This window comes from Ochotona princeps, chromosome 15, assembly GCF_030435755.1.
Source record: "Ochotona princeps isolate mOchPri1 chromosome 15, mOchPri1.hap1, whole genome shotgun sequence".
NCBI lineage: Eukaryota > Metazoa > Chordata > Mammalia > Lagomorpha > Ochotonidae > Ochotona > Ochotona princeps.
The window spans coordinates 50,691,638-50,707,295 of record NC_080846.1 but is presented as its reverse complement, the minus strand read 5'-3'; the positions used below and the strand labels follow the sequence as shown (position 1 = coordinate 50,707,295).

The 15,658-nt window shown below is 52.9% G+C and overlaps 1 protein-coding gene across 3 annotated transcripts; it reads left to right on the top strand.

Moving 5' to 3' along the window:
- The first annotated feature begins 6,568 nt into the window (after positions 1-6,568).
- On the top strand, positions 6,569-14,989 carry AMHR2 (anti-Mullerian hormone receptor type 2). Of its 3 annotated transcripts, XM_058673457.1 has the most exons (11): positions 6,569-6,843; positions 7,088-7,270; positions 7,424-7,615; positions 7,931-8,005; positions 8,191-8,303; positions 8,401-8,631; positions 12,717-12,831; positions 12,984-13,156; positions 13,320-13,467; positions 13,636-13,775; positions 14,600-14,989. In XM_058673457.1, the coding sequence occupies exons 1-11, from the start codon at positions 6,795-6,797 to the stop codon at positions 14,861-14,863; spliced, it is 1,683 nt and encodes a 560-aa protein (XP_058529440.1). In that variant the 5' UTR covers positions 6,569-6,794; the 3' UTR covers positions 14,864-14,989. The 3 variants fall into 3 exon arrangements, with proteins under 3 accessions (XP_058529440.1, XP_058529442.1, XP_058529441.1); XM_058673459.1 differs by lacking the exon at positions 7,424-7,615; XM_058673458.1 differs by lacking the exon at positions 7,931-8,005 and having other exon boundaries at positions 6,571-6,843.
- The last annotated feature ends 669 nt before the right edge of the window (positions 14,990-15,658 follow it).

Sequence of the window (15,658 nt, the reverse complement as noted above, 5' to 3'; positions counted from 1 at the left end):
GCCTAGTGGGAGAACTTAATGAACTCCCCTGGTGGTCTGTGGCTCTTGTTGGTGAGCACATGAGTCAGTGCTGGGTGTTGGTCAGGCCAATCAACACTGTTCCACTTGTCAGCAACTGTGTGGGCTGGTTCTGAGCGGGGTGGACCAGGCAGAGCCAGGCCAAACCTTAGCACCATTGCATGTACAGGAGCCAGAGTGGAGTGGGCCATACTGGGCTAGACTGTCACACCTACCAGTTTGCATGAAAGCCAGGGATGGGGCAGACTTGGCAGGGCTAGGTTGTAGCAGCCACCAGTTAGTAGAGACTGGGTGCAGCTGGGCCAGGCCAGGCTGCAGCATCCAATGGCAAGGCCAACACAGGGGATGGACTATACTGGGCTGGGTCAGAGCAACCAAGATCTGAGGCTGGGAGCAAACCTTGTTGGGGAACGAAGGAGATGTCCTGGCTTGGTTGTGGTTCCTGCTGGGAGCACAAGAACCAGAATGGTGGAGAACTGTGCTGGATGTGGCTGCAGTATACCTCAGCATGGTTGTGGACTAGGTCTGGGGTACATCAGACTCTGCTGGTGCTCGTGAGAGCCAAGGTTGGTTATAGGATGGGCTGGGCTAGATCTCAGCATCTGTTGAACCATGCAAGAGCTATGTCTGGGGGTGGGCCAGGCAGGGCTGGGCTGTAGCACCTAATAGTAGGGGATGGAATGGACATGGGCTGGTTGGACAAGGACACCCGTACCTGCCAGGACCCAAGGGGGACCAAGTCAGGTTGGACCAAGCACCCACCAGTGTGCTCGAGATCTGCGACTGGGAGGTGGCCTGATAGAGTTTGGGGAACTCCTGTCAGGATGCAGTGAGTGCAAGAAGCAAGCCTGGGAGCAGCCCAGACCAGGCCAGGCTACAGTACCTGCTGGCATACAAGTGAGTCAGGTCTGGGAGTGGGCCAGGATGGGCCAGTTCACAATACCCACTGGCAGATCTGAGAACCAGGGGGGTGCAGGACAGGCCAGTTTGGGTCACAACACCAGCCAGTTCACATCAGGGCTGGGATTGGGGGCTGGCTGGGCTAGGCTAGGCTGTAGCACCCACCAGCATGAGCTGGAAGTGGGGGCAGGCTGTAACACCTGCCAGCAAATGCTGAGGTGAGGTGGGCCATATCAGACTGGGCTGCAACGCACAGCACATATAAGACTGGCAGCAGGGGAGGGTGAAAGAGAGTGAGTCTGATAGGGAGGCAGCAAGGACACCCTTGATGGACCACTGCTCCCTCTGGTGAGAGTGAGAACTGGGACTTGGGGCAGACCAGGCTAAGCAGGGCTACAACACCTGTTGGCCTGCATATGGGTTGGTTTAGGCAGAGATCCAGGCTGGGCTAAGTGACTATATCCACTGGTTATTGCATGAAGCAGAGTAAGTGCAGGCTAGGCAGGTTTTGCCACAGCATCAGCTGGCAAGTGCTGGGAATGGGAGAAAATCCTGTCAAGTTAGACTGCAGAAGCACCTGGAAAGTACAAGATCCGGGACCAGGAGTGAGCCTAGTAGGGACACTGGGGATGCAGCTCCTATGGTGAACATGAGAATCAGGACTGGGGGTGGACCTGGCTGGACAGGTGGTAGCACCCAGCGGCATGAGTGTAGGCTGGATAGTGGAGTCAGTGGGGCTGAGCTAGGCAACAACACCTACTGGTAAGTACAAAAGCCAAGCGGAATATGGGATGGACTGGACCAATCTACTGTACATACTGTCGTTTGCAGGAAATGGGAGTGGGCCTGGTGGGGGTTACTCACTTGCTGAATATGATGCGACGAACAACATGCCAGATGGTCATGGGGGTATGGCAGTCGGTTGGGACCTGCAGAGAACATCTAGTACCACTGCAGAGGATGGAGGGCAGAACAAATTGGACAACTCTCCCAGACAAACGTCAATAGCAAGTATCTGTGTGAGTGGAGACTCTAGGATGAACTGTGTCAGCCAAGGGTCCTTGGAAGGATGTCCTAATCTTTGCCACAGGGTGACACTGACACTCCTGAATTCCCCTCATTGCTTCTTTCCCTGTTGCTCCAAGGCGTTGTTTTCTTCATTGCTTCTCTCCCTTAAGTCCTGCCCACTCTTACCTAAATGTTGTTCTCTCCCAAATCTTGAGTCCTCAATTTTTTTTTTCTTCTCCTGCAAGCCTGCTTTCTGGACGTCTTTACCTAAACATCCTACAGGTAGCACTAAATGTGTGAGAAGGGAAATCCCTTCTGTTCCATATATTACTTAACCATGGATGACCTGACCTTTGAATATTCCTGCTGGAAACCTCAGCATCATCTGTTAGTTCTCTCCCTGTTTGGGAGGCAGAGCAACAGAAATGCCTGCATTAGCTAGGAATGGGACCAGACTAAAGCCAGGAACCCAGAAATCCACATCCACCTCCCAGGTGACTGGTAGGGGCCCAAGTGCTTGTGTCTTCCAGGTTGCACAGTAGCGGAGGTAGAATTGAAATCCAGTTACCTCGGTGATGAGTTGTGGAAGTCCCAAGCGGCAGCTTCACCCACTGTGTCACCCATCATTGCAGGAGATCTCCCTTGGTTCTCTGTCTGCTACCTGGTGGGCGTGGCTCACAGCCTGCCTGCATGCAAGACCTGTAACATGACTGGAGGATCGAGGGGAATAGACATGCCTTCTAGCCAATTACAGTGTCACTGGGGTGGGACGGACTGTCAAAAGATGCCCTTCTGCCCTCCCCTTTCCTAGCCTTTATAAGCTTGTAGTTTCTTCACAATAAATGGACATCCTTCACCTGTTTGTCTCTGGTGATTCTTGTGGCAGAAAGCCATCACCGTACCCCTCGGAGGCCTCAGGTCCAGCTAGCAGGAATAAACCCAGAGAGTCCATCCTATTACCTAAGGTCTTGGTATGATTTCCCTCATCTCCATTCATCCTTCTTCATGTGGGCCTATAATTCTCGGTTTTATCCCTGTGCTATACTCTGGCCACACCCTTGAATTAAACGCTTTGCCATCTTCTTGTCTTTGGAGATGATACAAGTATCCTTTCTTTGTTTTTTAAACAATTTATTTTTATTGGCAAGGTAGATTTATAATGTACAGAGAGGAGATACAGAGGGAAAGATCTTCCATCCACTGGTTCACTCCCCAAGTGGCTGCAATGGCTGGAGTTGAGCCAAATCTGATGCCAGGATTTTTTTTTTTTTAAGATTTATTTTTATTACAAAGTCAGATATACAGAGAGGAGGAGAGACAGAGAGGAAGATCTTCCCTCCGATGATTCACTCCCCAAGTGAGCACAACGGCTGGTGCTGCGCCGATCCAAAGCCAGGAACCAGGAACCTCTTCCAGGTCTCCTGCGCGGGTGCAGGGTCCCAAGGCTTTGGGCCGTCCTCGACTGCTTTCCCAGGCCCCAAGCAGGGAGCTAGATGGGAAGCGGAGCTGCTGGGACTAGAACCGGCGCCCATATGGGATCCCGGCGCGTTCAAGGCGAGGACCTTAGCCGCTAGGCCATGCCACCGGGCCCATTGATGCTAGGATCTTCTTCTGGGTCTCCCGAGTGGCCACAGGGTTCCAAGACTCTGGGTCATCCTCTACCACTTTCCCAGGCTGCAAACAGGGAGCTGGGTGAGAAGTGAAGCAGCCGGGACATGAATGGGATCCTGGTGCCTGCAAGGTGAGGATTAGCCAATTGAGCATCACGAGAAACCTTGGGGGAGGTGGTCGGGGTGGAGCACTTTCCTCTTCATTAGTGTCTATACCCCAGGTTGAATTAACTTCTTTGCTCTTGGCCTGGACAATTTCTTGTTGCTACATCTAATGGAAGAATTCTGTTGTTTGCTTGCTAACATGCCTTTCTAGACTAAATTTCTTTCTTTTTTTATCTATTTTTAAAATTTTAAATTAATTTATTAATTTTATTGGAAAGGCGGATATACAGAGAGGAAGAGAGACAGAGAGGAAGATCCTCCATCCGATGATTTACTCTCCAAGTGGCTGCAGCAGTCAATACTATGCCGAACCGAAGCCAGGAGACAGGAACTTCCTCCATATCTTCCACGCAGGTGCAGGGTCCCAAGACTTTGGGCCGTCCTCGACTGCTTTCCCAGGCCACAAGCAGGGAGCTGGATGGGAAGTGGAGCCACCGGGATTAGAACCGGTGCCTACATGGGATCCCGGGCACATTCAAGGTGAGGCTAGGCCACCGCACCGGGCATAGACTAAATTTCTAAAAAGCTGGAATCATGTTAGCTTTTGCTGCACCAACTCCTAGTAAAATAGCCCCATTTTTTGTGTGGGGTGGTTAGGCTGTGCTCTAATAATTTGCTGAATGAATGAACAGATCACTAAACCCTATAGTCAGTGGTTTAAAGCTAAATTAGTGTCACTGCTGCCTTAAACCCAGGTCCCTAATGAAGTTCATGGTGAAGGTACAGTCTGAGAAGTCTTCCCTCTTTAACTGTAAAGCCTTTTCAGGATCTTCCGCCCCAGAATTAAGATTTTTTTTTTTTTTTTTTTTTACACCTCAACTCTAAAATCTGACTGCCCCAGGTAGGTACGGTTTCTCTCTGGACAGGGCTAGTTACTCCAGGTTTTCTGGGGTGGGGGGAGACTCTTCTTTCTCATCCTGCTCCCACTCCGAAGGAGTTGCCTGAGACACTCCAGACAGAAGAAGTTATTTGACCTTCAACTTCCCCCACCGACTACCACCCTCCTCAACCCCCTTCCTTCCCAGACTTATCTGATCTGGGGGTCCAAAGACGGCTGGAGCTAAGTACAGCATTCCTGCTGGCTGGCACGGCCCTGCAGGCTCCTGAAAGGGGCCCTAGGGAGGGTGAGCAGCTGTCTCCAGCTGCAGTTTCATAGCTATTGGGGCTTCTTGTTCTCCCCAGGAGAAAAACCGCTGAAGCCCAGAGCCCTGGTCTCCGTCAGATCACTCTGAGAAAGGGCTTCTAGTCCGACACTAGGGGTACAAAAAGGCTGGGGAGACATCGCCTGGAGGGCCCGTCCCATTCATAATGGAGGCAGCTGCTCACAGGTGTAGAACTGCTTAGTGTTGGCCAGGTTCATAGTCCAGGCAAGAGTCAGCTGAAGTTGGCACTCCTGTCTTGCAGCGGGAGCCACAGCCCTCTCCTACTAGCGTGCTGACATTCTCCCCGCACGCCCTATGTCCTCCCTTCTCTCGTTACAGTCCTTGTCCCTGGGACTTGAGATACATCCTGGGTGATGCACGACACGTCCTTGTAGCCCCAGTATAGCCCGGGGTTCCCGTGTCTGCCGACCTCTGGTGGTGACTGTGTGAACTGCATCCTAGCCTTTTCCTGTCAGTGGCCTGCGAGCAGGTTATGTACCTGTTTTCTCAGTAATAACAATATTTAGTGAAAATCTCTCTCTTATTGCTGAATTTTATTTACTTTCATTGGAAAGTCAGATATACAGAGAGGAAGATCTTCTTGATTCACTCCCCAAGTACTGCAACGGCCGGAGCTGAACCCCTCCGAAGCCAGGAGCCAGGAGATTCCTCTGGGTCTCCCACGTGGGTGCAGGGTTCCAAGGCTTTGGGCCATCCTCAACTGTTTTCCTAGGACACAAGCAGGGAGTTGGATGGGAAGCTGGGCCACCGGGCTTAGAACTTGTACCCATGTGGGATCCTGGTGCATGCAAGGTGAGGGCTTTAACCGCTAGGCTATCGTGCCAGGCCCTATTCCTGAATTTTATGTATCTATCTCAGGCATATGGTATATTACAAAGAACAAATCCTGAGCTTTAGAGTCAGACTTGACCCAGGTTCAGCTCCAGCTGAGTGACCTTGGGCAACTTACCTAGGCTCACTCTTTGGAACCATCTCCGTGGTAGAAGTGAGGTGATTGTAAAGGAAAAGGTCATTGCTGCACCCTGGCATGCAATAGATGCCCAATTAAAACACAAAAGCTTACCTTTTCAATAATGGTGATGTGTTCGATGTATGACTCAATGTCATTTCTTAAATATAATGTTTAAAAATTTTTTTTATTTGAAAAGAGATTCACATATTTAAAGAAGAAACAGAGAGAAAGACCTTCCATCTGCTGGTTCGTTCCCCAAATGACTGTAACAGCCAGAGCTGAGCTGATCCAATACCAGGAGCCAGAATCTCCCACGCAGATGCAGGGTCCCAAGGCTTTGGGCCATCCTCTGCTGCTTTCCCAGGCCACAACCAAAGAGCTGGATCAGAATTGAAGCAGCCAGGACTAGAACCAGCACCCACATGGGATCCCAATGTCATAGGCAAAGGATTAGACTCTTGAGCCACCATGTCAACCTCATGGTTTTGTTTTTAACTCTTTCTAATGCTTGAGTTTGAAAAACAAAGACCCTGATAATACAGGTTGTGAAGTTTCCCTCTCCTGAATATATGGAGAGTGTAGGATGTTTCAAAGGAGTTGACATCACTTGGGTTTCCAGCCTGAGAAACACCCAGCGGGCCCAGCACCTTCTTAGGGTCAGCGAGAGGCAGAGATTGGATGTCCGGCATCACCAGGCTCGCAGCTGGGCCTCCAGGGCCCCTTTTTTCCCACTGCGCAGTGAAAAGAGGAGGATAGGAGATTGGTTCCATCCTCCTCCCTTTCCCGGCTCTCCCCACACCCACCCTCTCCCCCACAGCCTCCTTCTCCCTGGAGACTGGGCTAGGACGAAGGAGGGGCGGAGTTGGGGACTAGGGGATCTGAAGCCCCACCATGCCCCATATCTAAAGGAAGCTGCGGCCAGGGCCAGCCGTGCTGGCTCCCGCAACTGCCCCCTCATCCAGGCCTACCAAGAGCAGGATGCTGGGCCCACTCGGGCTTTGGACGCTGCTTCCCACGTCTGTACAAGGTAAGTGTACCCCAGGGAGTGGTGGGGCCCATGAGGGACACGGGCACTTGGGAGAGATGGTGGAGCTAAAGAGCTCATGTGTCCCAGCGGGAATTGGGGGCAGGTTCCAGGCCCCATCCTTCTGTGGCCTCACCACACTGACTGTGCAAGATAAAAACTGCGCTTTAGCTACTGGGTTTTTTATTTTTGCTCCAACATTAACTCCCCTTTTTGAATCTTCCCCTTTTCCCACCCGGACCCTCAGCACCCCCAAACAGGAGGACCTGTGTGTTTTTTGAGGCTCCTGGCGTGCGAGGCAGCACAAAGACACTGGGGGAGCTGCTAGATGCAGGACCGGGACCTCCCAAGGTTATCCGCTGCCTCTACAGCCGCTGCTGCTTCGGGATCTGGAATTTAACCCAAGACCAGGCACAGGTGGAGATGCAAGGTGACTGACTGACAGGTGGTGGCCAGGATGGGAGACCGGACATGCTGGGTGGTACTGAAAGGGGAGGCATGGAATGTGTGGAGGGGGAGACAGGTGACTTAGTTCCAGGCCACACCCTGCTCTCCCCCTTATCCCTGCTTTCTCTTCTATCAGGATGCCGAGACAGCGATGAGCCAGGCTGCGAGGTGCTCAGTTGTAACCCCAGCGCCCGAGCCCACACTGGTCCTGGCTCCACTCTCTTTACCTGTTCTTGTGGCGCAGACTTCTGCAATGCCAATTACAGCCATGTGCCTCTGCTGGGAAGCCCTGGAATTCCTGGCCCCCAGGGTCCCCAGGCTGCCCCAGGTAGCCATACAACCCCCTCCCCACAGTAGTACTGCTGGAACCTAGCGTGTGGAGGTGGCAACAGCACAGCTGTGAGGGGTGCGGGGGGGTGGCTAGGTTAGTGTGAGAGACAGATGTAGGGCCAATTCTCGCCCTACCTCCCTGCCCCGGAGCTTCCCTCTCTTGGCCTTGAGAAGTTGGTTGCCCTGGTGACGGGAGATAAGGGGGCTGGCGACCAAGGTGGGGGTGAGTTGGGGGTGGTAGTGGGGTGGGAGGGCGGGGAGAAGAGTCTACAGCTGGATTTGGGGCTGGACTCACTGGCCTTCACCTTTCCAGGTGAGTCCCTGTGGATGGCACTGGTGCTGCCGGGACTGGTTCTGCTGCTGCTGCTGCTTGGCAGCATCGTCGTGGGTACTCACCTGCCCCACCCCTTCCTGTCCCACTAAGATGCTGCCCACTGTCCCCCACTGCCTGCTCCTCAAATCCTCATCCCTCTCTCCAGGCACTTCTCACCCCCATCACCTCTTGCTAAAAATCCCCCTCCTGTTTCCCCATGCCCTGTGAAGCCTAACTGCACGGCTTCTCTCTTGCCCTAGCTCTACTACAGAGGAAGTCCTATGGAGAGCAGAGCCGGCCAGAGCCAGAGGCAGACTCCCACAGGGACTGGAGTGAGGAGTTACTGGAGCTGCCCCAACTATGCTTCTCGCAGGTGCCCCGCCCCCCAGGGATGGGCGGGGGTGGGGGACAGGTGCCTCTGGTCATCACTCCTCCCCACCACCCCATACCAGACCTGTTTCCCCCACCAGGTCATCCGGGAAGGAGGTCATGCAGTTGTGTGGGCTGGGCAGCTACAAGGAGAGCCAGTGGCCATCAAGGTCTTCCCCCACCGGGCTGTGGCCCAGTTCCAAGCTGAGAAAGCCTTGTATGAGATGCCGGGCCTGCAGCACAACCATGTTGTCCGCTTTGTTGCTGCTGGCCAGGGGGGCCCCAGCCCCCTACCCTCTGGGCCTCTACTGGTACTGGAACTGCACCCCAAGGTAAGAACTAAGGAGTGTGTGTGTGCTTGTGTGTTTGTGTGTTGTACACGGCAGCAAGTACTTAATTCCTTATTGCCAGTGTAGGAGACTCGCACGGAATGGTTGGCTGCTGGCTTCCACTGGCCCAGCTCTAGCTGATGTGGGCATTCAGGGAGTGAATCAAGCTGATGGAAAAATCTCTCTCTGTCTCTGTTCCTCTGACTTGCAAATAAATGTAAAATAAATTTTCAAATTTAAAGACCTTTGCCCTCCAAACTCATTCAACAAAAATTTACAAACTGTGTCACACACTGTACTAGATGTTACGAAAAACACAGCCTCCACCTATGGATTTTATAGTCAAAAGGGGAAAGCAAATGGAACCAGTTAACCATGTCTGAATCTGTAGCGTGCAATTGGTTCACTTTATAGAAGTAAAATAAGCTATATTAAAAAAGAAAAGAGAAGAGGGCCTGGCACATAGCCTAGCAGCTAAAGTCCTCACCTCACCTTGCACGCACAGGAATCCCAGATGGGCGCCAGTTCTAATCCTGGCAGCCCAGCTTCCCATCCAACTCCCTGCTTGTAACCTGGGAAAGCAGCCAAGGATGGCTCAAACCCTTGGCACCCTGCACCCAAGTGGGAGACCTGGAGGAGGCTCCTGGCTCCTAGCTTCAGATCAGTGCAGTTCCAGCCGTTGAGTCAAAGGACAGAAGATCTCTCTCTCTCTCTGTCTCTCCTTCTCTTTGAATATCTAACTTTCAAATAAGAATAAAATAAATCTTTTAAAAAATCTAGTACTTTGAGATCTGCATTATGGCATAGTACATATAGCTGCCACCACTAACATCCTACAGGGATGCTGGTTCCAGACCCAGCTGCTCCATGTCCAATCCTACTTCCTGGTAATCCGCCTGGGAAAGGGCAGCAGATGACACAGGTACTTGGACCCTTGGACCCACATGGGAGGTCCAGAAGAAGTTCCTGGCTCCTGGCGTTGGCCTGGCCCAGCTCCAACTATTGTGGCCATTTGGGGATTAACCAGTAGATGGGAGATCTCTGTCTCTTTGTGCAACTCTGCCTTTTAAATAAATAAATAAACAAAAGCATTTTTTTAAAAGATTTTATTATTATTGGAAAGCCGGATATACAGAGAGGAGGAGAGACAGAGAGGAAGATCTTCCGTCTGATGTTTCACTCCTCAAGTGAGCCGCAACGGGCTGATGCGCTCCGATCCGAAGCCGGGAACCAGGAACCTCCTCCAGGTCTCCCACACGGGTGCAGGGTCCCAAGGCTTTGGGCCGTCCTCGACTGCTTTCCCAGGCCACAAGCAGAAAGCTGGATGGGAAGTGGAGCTGCTGGGATTAGAACCGGCGCCCATATGGGATCCAGGGGCTTTCAAGGCGAGGACTTTAGCCTCTAAGCCACACCAGGCCCTAAACACATTTTTTTAAATTTGAAAAAAAATCTAGGACTTTGCCTGGATTCTGTGCCATTTCCCCATCTACTTCCTGCTCTGCATTACGTAGGAAGTTTCAACACATTTCTGAATACTTTTTTTATTTATTTGAAAAGTGTGTCCAGGGAAAGACAGAGATCTTCCATCTGCTGGAATATTACTCCACAAATATCCGCAGTCAGTACTGGGCCACTGGGACTGGACCAGGCCAACGTCATCAGCCAGGAACCAGGAACCTCATCTCCCAGGAAGGTGGCAGGGCCCAAATACTTAGGCCATCTTCTGCTGCTTTCCCAGGAATGTTAGCAGGGATTAGAGTAGAGCCATAGGACTCAAACAGACATGCTTTGGATTGGGTCAGCTGTGGCTGTGGCAGCCATCTGGGGAGTGAACCAGTAGATGGAAGATCTTTCTCTGTGTCTCTCCTTCTGTCTGTAAATCTGCCTTCCCAGTAAAAATAAAGAAATCAAAGAGAGAAAGAACAGAGGGAAGGAGGGAAGGAGGAAGGAAGGAAGGAAGGGGCTGGCATTGAGGATGCGAGCTGTACCTGATGCACCACGACAATGCTCCACTTTTTTTTAGACTTGACCTTCACCAGGAACACTATAAATGCTCCTGACTAGCTCGTCCATCCTCCTCTGCTTCTGTGTTGGTCCCAAGATCTCTGAGGGAATAAGAGATGATGCTTAATAGTGAGTGATGTGAGTCAGCGTGGATTCATGGTTTTCATTTTCTCACTCACAGGCCGCAAAGAAGCCAGCTGAAGTCTGGCTTATTTTATATAGCTTATTTTACTTCTATAAAGCAGGAATTCTGGGTCTAGCACGAAGGTTCAATTAGCTCATCCTCCCCTTGCCCCCGTGTGAGAGACCTGGAAGGAGCTGCTGCCTCCTGCTTTTGGATCGGCTCAGCTCTGCCCATTGCGGCCATTTGGGGAGTAAATCAGAAGATGCAAATTTTTCTCTCTCTCTCCTTCTCTCTGCCTTTCCAATATCATCATAATAACAATATATATTTTTTTAAAGTAGGGATTCTGATCCACCTGGAGCTCACAGATGTGTGTGACTGGAAGCCTGCTCCACCTCATCTGTGCTAGCTCTCTCCTCCATCAGGGCTAGGAGCCAGAGGTGTCTTCCAGGTCTCCCACGCGGTGTAGAGTCCCAAGGCTTTGGGCCATTCTCTACTCTAATGTAGCCTGGCCTGCCTCTACCCACCCCAAGTCCCAAATCTCACTGGTGGTGCCATAGCCTATCCCTGCTTTCCCAGGCCACAAGCAGGGAGCTGGATGGGAAGTGGAGCAGCCAGGACTTGAACCAGTGCATATGTGGGATCCTGGCACTTTCAGGAGAGGCTTAGCTAATTGAGTCATTCTTTCCATTCCTGTTCACCCTCTCCAAATGTCACAGCCCCTGCCCCTACTCTGTCAGTCCCTGCACCTCTGGAGAGCCCCCTCGTTGACTCCTTGCCACTGGGCCAGCTACAAAATCATTGCTGATTTTTGCCAGCCAGCAAAAATCATTGCCATTTGTTGGACTTTCTCTCCCTTCCCAGACAATGTTAGTCATCCCTGTTCTATGCTCGTGACACTCGATTCACGTCCCTATCCTGGGGTTTATGGCACCCTGCATTTTATGGGCATCATTATCTCTTCGCTGACCTGGGCAACTTGGGGTTGGAACATACTCCTGGACGTGCCCAACACTAGCTGAATGAGAAGGAACCCCTGTTACTCCTGGCCCATCACTTATAATCTGCCCCCTACTTGCTGTTCTCCTACCCTCCCCGTGGGTTCCACCCATCCTAGCCCAAACGCACCAGGACCCCCTTGGGCCAGATAGTTCATGAGGAATGCCCCTGACCACCTGCTAAGCCTTGTCTGTCTTTGGCTGTCTGAGTCAGTAGAAGGTGGAGCTCAGAAGTGAGTGGTGAGTCAGTTTGCATTCAAGGTCCTCTGTCTCATGTGAGAAGTATTGAGGCCGCAGAAGCACCTGCCCCTCCTAGGGTTGTTGCAAAGGTTACAGGAGGCCCTGTGGGCTGGGCCTACAGCTCAAGGTATTCTCAGTGCCCCTGGCTGCCATGTCCAACCTCCTGACCCAGGCCCATGCTCGCTCCTCCACTATGGAGTCTGCCTGAGTTTGTCAACATGTCTTTCCTTCTGGAAGGTGCAGGAAAAAGCTGATTTCTTTCTTTCCTTCCCTTTTCTTTCTTTCTCTTTCTCCCTCTCTCTCTCTCTCTTCCTTCCTTCCTTCCTTTCTTTTGTTCTTTCTTTCTTTGATTTCTTTATTTTTACTGGGAAGGCAGATTTACAGACAGAAGGAGAGACACAGAGAAAGATCTTCCATCTACTGGTTCACTCCCCAGATGGCTGCCACAGCCACAGCTGACCCAATCCAAAGCCAGGAGCCAGAAGCTTCTTCTGGGTCTCCCATGTGGGTTCAGGGGCCCAAGGCTCTGCTGCTCTCCCAGGGCACAAGCAGGGAGCTGGATGGGAAATGGAGAAGCAGCTGGGACACTAACAGGCATGCTTGTGCTTACAGGTGGAAGGTTAACCGATTGAGCCACCACGCTGGCCCTGTCAGTAGGTTGCTGTTCCAGTATGGAGCTGTGTGTGTCTTGTTCTTCTTTCTGCTTCCCCCATCCCCTCCAGGGCTCCCTGTGCCAGTACTTGGCCCAGCACACCAGTGACTGGAGAAGCTCTCTGAGGATGGCATTGTCCCTAGCCCAGGGCCTGGCATTTCTCCATGAGGAGCGCTGGCAGGATGGTAAGCATGAGCTGGGAGCGGGAAATTGGAGGCAGGGGAGCCAGGAACCACGTAGCTGCACCCCTGATTCTCCCTTCACATGGAGGGGACCAATCAGGTTCAAAGAAAAACGAAGAGGATCCATAACCCTCTAACATGGGACTTCCTCCCAGGCCAATACAAGCCAGGGATCGCCCACCGGGACCTGAGCAGCCAGAATGTGCTGATTCGGGAAGACGGGTCATGTGCCATCGGAGACCTGGGCCTTGCACTGGTGCTCCCTGGCTTTGCCCAGCCCCCAGCCTGGGCCCCAGCTGAACCCCGAGGCCCAGCTGCCATCATGGAGGTGAGTTCTCCAGGTGGAGGTGCTGCTCCCAGAGACAACCACCTGCTGTGGCTGTCCTCCAGCAGGGACTGCTTGGCATCGGCGTGGTGGAGGATGCCCTTGAGCCCGCAGTAGGGACTGGCCCAGAGATAAAACCCGGCCCTCCACGCATGGTCCTTTCCAGGCCGGCACACAAAGGTACATGGCGCCAGAGCTCCTGGACAAGTCTCTGGACCTCCAGGACTGGGGTACGGCCCTCCGGCGAGCTGACGTCTATTCTCTGGCCTTGCTCCTCTGGGAGATCCTGAGCCGCTGCCCAGATCTGAGGCCCGGTAAGGACGGCTGGGTTAGTCCACCACCCCGGCTCCAGCTCCCTATTTACCTACTTGAGGGCCAACCACCTCTTGACCTTGTTCCCAGAAAACTATGACTGCCCCCCTCACCCCACTGCTAATACTGACACCCGCCCCTCTGTCTGCCCTCTACTATCCTGCCCTCAGACAACAGACCACCACCACCCTTCCAACTGGCCTATGAGGCAGAGCTGGGCAGCGCCCCCTCCGCCTGCGAGCTGTGGGCCTTGGCTGTGGAAGAGAGGAGACGGCCCTGCATCCCAGACTCCTGGCACTGCTTTGTCACAGTAAGAGGCCACAGGCAAGCTGGGGGTGGGGGGGCTGAGCTTCGAGAACACCGTTACCATGGCAGGTCACCCCTCTGCACCTTTCTCTTCTCATAGCCCTCCACTTCTTTGTGTTCAGCTGCCGCTGGACACTTTTGTTCTGTCTACCCTACCTCTCCCACAGAGCCCACTCAGTCTGTCCACCTGAGACTCATGATAGGTGGCCCTTGGGCAGTGTCCCTTTCTCCTCCCTGTGGTTATTTAGCTCCGGTCCTCAGAGCTCTGTCCTCCTGGGAGCTCAAGCTGGTTTTGTTGCTTATCCTGTATCCTGCCCCAAGTACTGTGGAGCCCAACTATCGGCACCATTGGGCTTCCTTTCCTTCCTGAACATGGCTTTTGGCTGCGACTAGGTAAAAGCCAGGTCTAGGCATCAAGGTTCCAAGCAGTGGCCTCATGTAGTGTGTGTGTGTGTGTATGTGTGTGTGTATTGAAAAAATAATGCCCTAACAGGCAACCCCTTCTCTTACTACCTGCTCAGAACTTTCCACCGCTCACGTGTCCAGATGAAGGAAGCCAGGCTCTTAGTTGCTGGAGAGGAATAAGGCTGATTGGCTATTAGTGTGTTAAGCTGTATACATGAATTAGCTTTATAGAGGAACAAGGGGACCCTCATGGAAGGCACACAGGCGGCCCATCTCCTAGGGAATAAGACTTGGGCTGGGCTTCCATGAGGTGCAGTGCAAGGCTCCCAGCAAACACAGAAGGCGAACATGAACCAACAGGGCACACAGACCTTGCCCGCTAGCCTCCCGGGTTGTAGCCCGCCTCCCGATCCTTCTCCCCAGGAACCTGGAGCACTGAGGGAGCTCCTGGAGGACTGCTGGGACCCAGATCCAGAAGCGCGGCTGACCGCCGAGTGTGTACAGCAGCGCCTGGCTGCAATGCTTCACCCTCCGGAGGCGAGGCCCTTCTGGGAGGGATGTCCACTCGGCCGCCCCGAAGACGAGTCAGCCTCAGCTCCTGCCCCTGCCCTTCTCCCTGGCAGACCTCAACAGCCAGGCCCCAGCTCCCAGAAATCCCAACCTGCTGGCACCGTTTCTCACATGTAAATAAGGCAGCTTGCGTGCAGTCTGCAGAGGCGATCGCGTGCCTGTCTGCCCTGTCTCTCCACTGCCTTCCCCTTGACCCTGACCTAGTTAGTATTCAGGAAGAGAAATAAAGTCAGCTTTCCTAACGCATAACCTCGGGTGTTCCTCTTTTTGGGTGATCCTGGTACCCCCTGTGTCTCTTTCTCTCCTTCTTTCCCCAGCATTTGTGCTTAGGTGAGGTGGAAGATGGGAAGATACCATGCTGGACACTGGGCAATGAAAGATGAACGCCAGCAAATCCCTGCCTTGGAGGTGCTCAGAGACCTGGGACTCACACTGTTGGGGTCCTGCACCGTGTCCCTGGGGCACTGGGAGGAGGGGAGGTAGGTCCTGGAGGAGCAGGGATTTGCCAGGAGCACATGGGCAGAAGGGTATTCCCGACCCAATGAGGGAGGATAGCACACAATGTGGAAAACTGTACGCAATGTGGAAGACACATGTTTGAAAGGAAGAAAGGGAAAGTGACAGATTGTCTATCTGCTGGTTCACTCCTCAAATGTCTGCTAAAGCCAGGAACCTGAAACTTAACCCAAGTCACCCAAGTCAGGGGCAGGCACTGAGGATTTGAGAGCAGCATCAGCTGCCTCACCGAGCAAACATTAGCAGGAACCTGGAACAGAAGTGAAACAGCTAGGGGACTCATCAGAGGCTTATCTACTATGCCAGGGTGCTGGCCTGTGTCCTGGCTGCTCCATTTCCCATCCAGCTTCCTGCTTAAGGTCTGGCAACGCGGTGGAACCCGAGTCCTTGGGACTC

What these genes read in the sequence shown, in the direction of transcription:
- AMHR2 (XM_058673457.1), top strand. Translation starts at nt 6,795, where the DNA reads ATGCTGGGCCCACTCGGGCTTTGGACGCTGCTTCCCACGTCTGTACAA. An exon ending in GGGTCCCCAGGCTGCCCCAG is followed by an intron (nt 7,616 to 7,930) that starts GTAGCCATACAA and finishes TCACCTTTCCAG; the next exon opens with GTGAGTCCCTGTGGATGGCA. An exon ending in CTGCCCAGATCTGAGGCCCG is followed by an intron (nt 13,468 to 13,635) that starts GTAAGGACGGCT and finishes TCCTGCCCTCAG; the next exon opens with ACAACAGACCACCACCACCC.